This window comes from Myotis brandtii, unplaced genomic scaffold (genome assembly GCF_000412655.1).
Source record: "Myotis brandtii unplaced genomic scaffold, ASM41265v1 scaffold601, whole genome shotgun sequence".
Classification (NCBI taxonomy): Eukaryota; Metazoa; Chordata; class Mammalia; order Chiroptera; family Vespertilionidae; genus Myotis; species Myotis brandtii.
The window spans coordinates 937013-939179 of record NW_005370276.1 but is presented as its reverse complement, the minus strand read 5'-3'; the positions used below and the strand labels follow the sequence as shown (position 1 = coordinate 939179).

At 59.9% G+C, this 2167-nt stretch overlaps 1 protein-coding gene across 2 annotated transcripts in view; it reads right to left on the bottom strand.

The window, feature by feature from the left end:
• RUVBL2 (RuvB-like AAA ATPase 2) overlaps window positions 1-2167 on the bottom strand; it is a 14745-nt gene that overhangs the window by 1476 nt on the left and 11102 nt on the right. For both annotated transcript variants that reach the window (XM_005879504.2, XM_014550499.1), the window contains exon 11: window positions 2015-2133. In XM_005879504.2, coding sequence (XP_005879566.1) covers window positions 2015-2133 — 119 coding nt within the window. The remainder of the gene's footprint in view (window positions 1-2014; window positions 2134-2167) is intronic.

Genomic DNA, 2167 nt, shown 5'->3' with positions numbered 1-2167 from the left:
CAAATACCACGTGACCTTCAGCCCCAGCTGGCGTCAGCGCCTGGCTGCGTCAGCCCCGCTGGACAGCGCTGCCCGGATTACCGGACCAAGGTCCCCTCCCCTGCGTGACCCAGGGAAGGGACCGCGCGGGCCCTGTTCCCTGCTGCACGTGGCAGGCGCTAGGGAAGCCAGGAGGTTCTCATTATTGGTGAGAGCTACGCTCTATAAAATGGGGCAAACACTCCATCAGCAAAACCGAACCCCGGCTCCTGGGGAGACACACGGTTCGGTTCCTGTGGGCCTCTGGTCGCTATTTGCCAACCAGCCAATACATCGCCTGGCTCTATGTGCTCTGTCTGAAGACAACTTACTATATATTACGGACGCCCTCCCATTGAACTCATGGCTAACGCACTGTAACTTGGGCCGTAATGAAGTTCACCTAACATGCATTTCCTCTGTGAGACTCAGCCCCCTGCTTCCGGAACACCCGGAGGCCGTTTTAAACAGCAAAGCCACCATCAACAAGCACCGAATGTGCGAAGGGTGGCACTAAATAGATCGCGACCGAGAAAGCGTCACGAGTACCGATCTGGGGGTTACAGATACATTCCAGCAGCAGATTCGCGAACCCCGAATCTGCCCACAGCGAGGAGCGACTGGATCCCCGCTGCTCGCCTCTCCCAGGAGCAGCTGGGGCGCCGTGTCCACGCCCTGAGCTGCACCCGCCACACCCGCCCTCGCTGCCTCTCCTGGCCTCAGCCCTCGGATCAGTCCTCCTGCCCCCTGGGCAGCCAGCGGGCTTTGCTGTCCTCATCTGGGAAGTGGGACTGAGACATTATCTACATCTTGAGCTTCTTTTGAGGTTCCCAGCGGTTCGTCTGGGAAAAGTGCCAGCGCAGAGCCAGGGAAGAATGGCCGCTGCCCGTAGCCCTGCCCCTTCCTTCCCTGTGTGATAACCACCCGCTGGCCAGGTCAGCTGGCACACGGCTGCAGCTGGCGGCGACACTCCCCGCCGCCCGTGCCACCAGGCACAGCCACGCCCTGAGCGGTGCAGCCTCCGGGCTCCAGACTCTGGGGGGCTGTTTGCTCCCCACTCCCTTCTCCCTTCCTCGGGGCCAAACCATAGACGAGGTGAAGAGAGCCAGCCGCCGCCCGTGCCACCAGGCACAGCCACGTCCTGAGCGGTGCAGCCTCCGGGCTCCAGCCTCCGGGGGGCTGTTTGCTCCCCACTTCCTTCTCCCTTCCTCAGGGCCAAACCATAGACGAGGTGAAGAGAGCCAGTCGGGAGGACAACAGGGCCCGGGCGCTGGCAGCACCCGAGGACGGAGGTTCCCAAGCTTCACCGGAGCCCCCAATACCTCAGGCCGATAGGAACACCCAGTTCCACTTCGTTTATTAGGTAGTTGGGCCTGAGTGAGCTCACTGTAGTGCTTGATCCCGTGTCCAACACACGCTACCGTGCATCCCTCAGAAAGCTACGCCGTCCCACGGAACTCCTGTTTTATGCAGTACCCTGCGGTGCCTTGGCACACAGACTGGGAAACTACAGCCTGAAGGAATACAGGAGCAACACAACAGAAAATCCAGTCCCGGGGCTTCCTGGTGGAGTAGAGCTGCCTACCCACCCTGACCACTACCTCCCTTGTTTTTTTTATTTATTTACCTTGTTTTTTTAAAATTTAAATATATTTTTATTCATTTCAGAGAGGAAGGGAGAGGGAGAAAGGATCATTGATTGGCTGCCTCATAGAAATGCACACTGGGGATCAAGCCCGCAACCCGGGCATGTGCTCTGACCAGGAATCGAACCCTGACCTCCTGGTTCCTAGGTTGACACTCAACCACTGAGCCACGCCGGCCAGGCCACCCCTACCTTCTTTAAGGGAAAAGTCCACCCTCTCGCCTGGGCCGCGGTACTGGGGGGAGCCTGTTACAGCAGCTAAGCCCACACCCCCCCAAGATGTGCAACGAGCACGCCCTTGGGCCCTGTGGCCACCCCCGCCCGGAGCAGCCTTTCCCGAGGCCAGCTCACCGGGTGATGCCGCGGTTGGTGGCCATGATGAGGACGGGCGCCATGTCGCTCTCCAGCGCCCGGTTGAGGAAGGAGAAGCTCTCGATGTCCAGCATGTGCACCTCATCGATGAACAGCACCTGGGAGGCATCAGGGCGCGTTATCTCCCGCGCC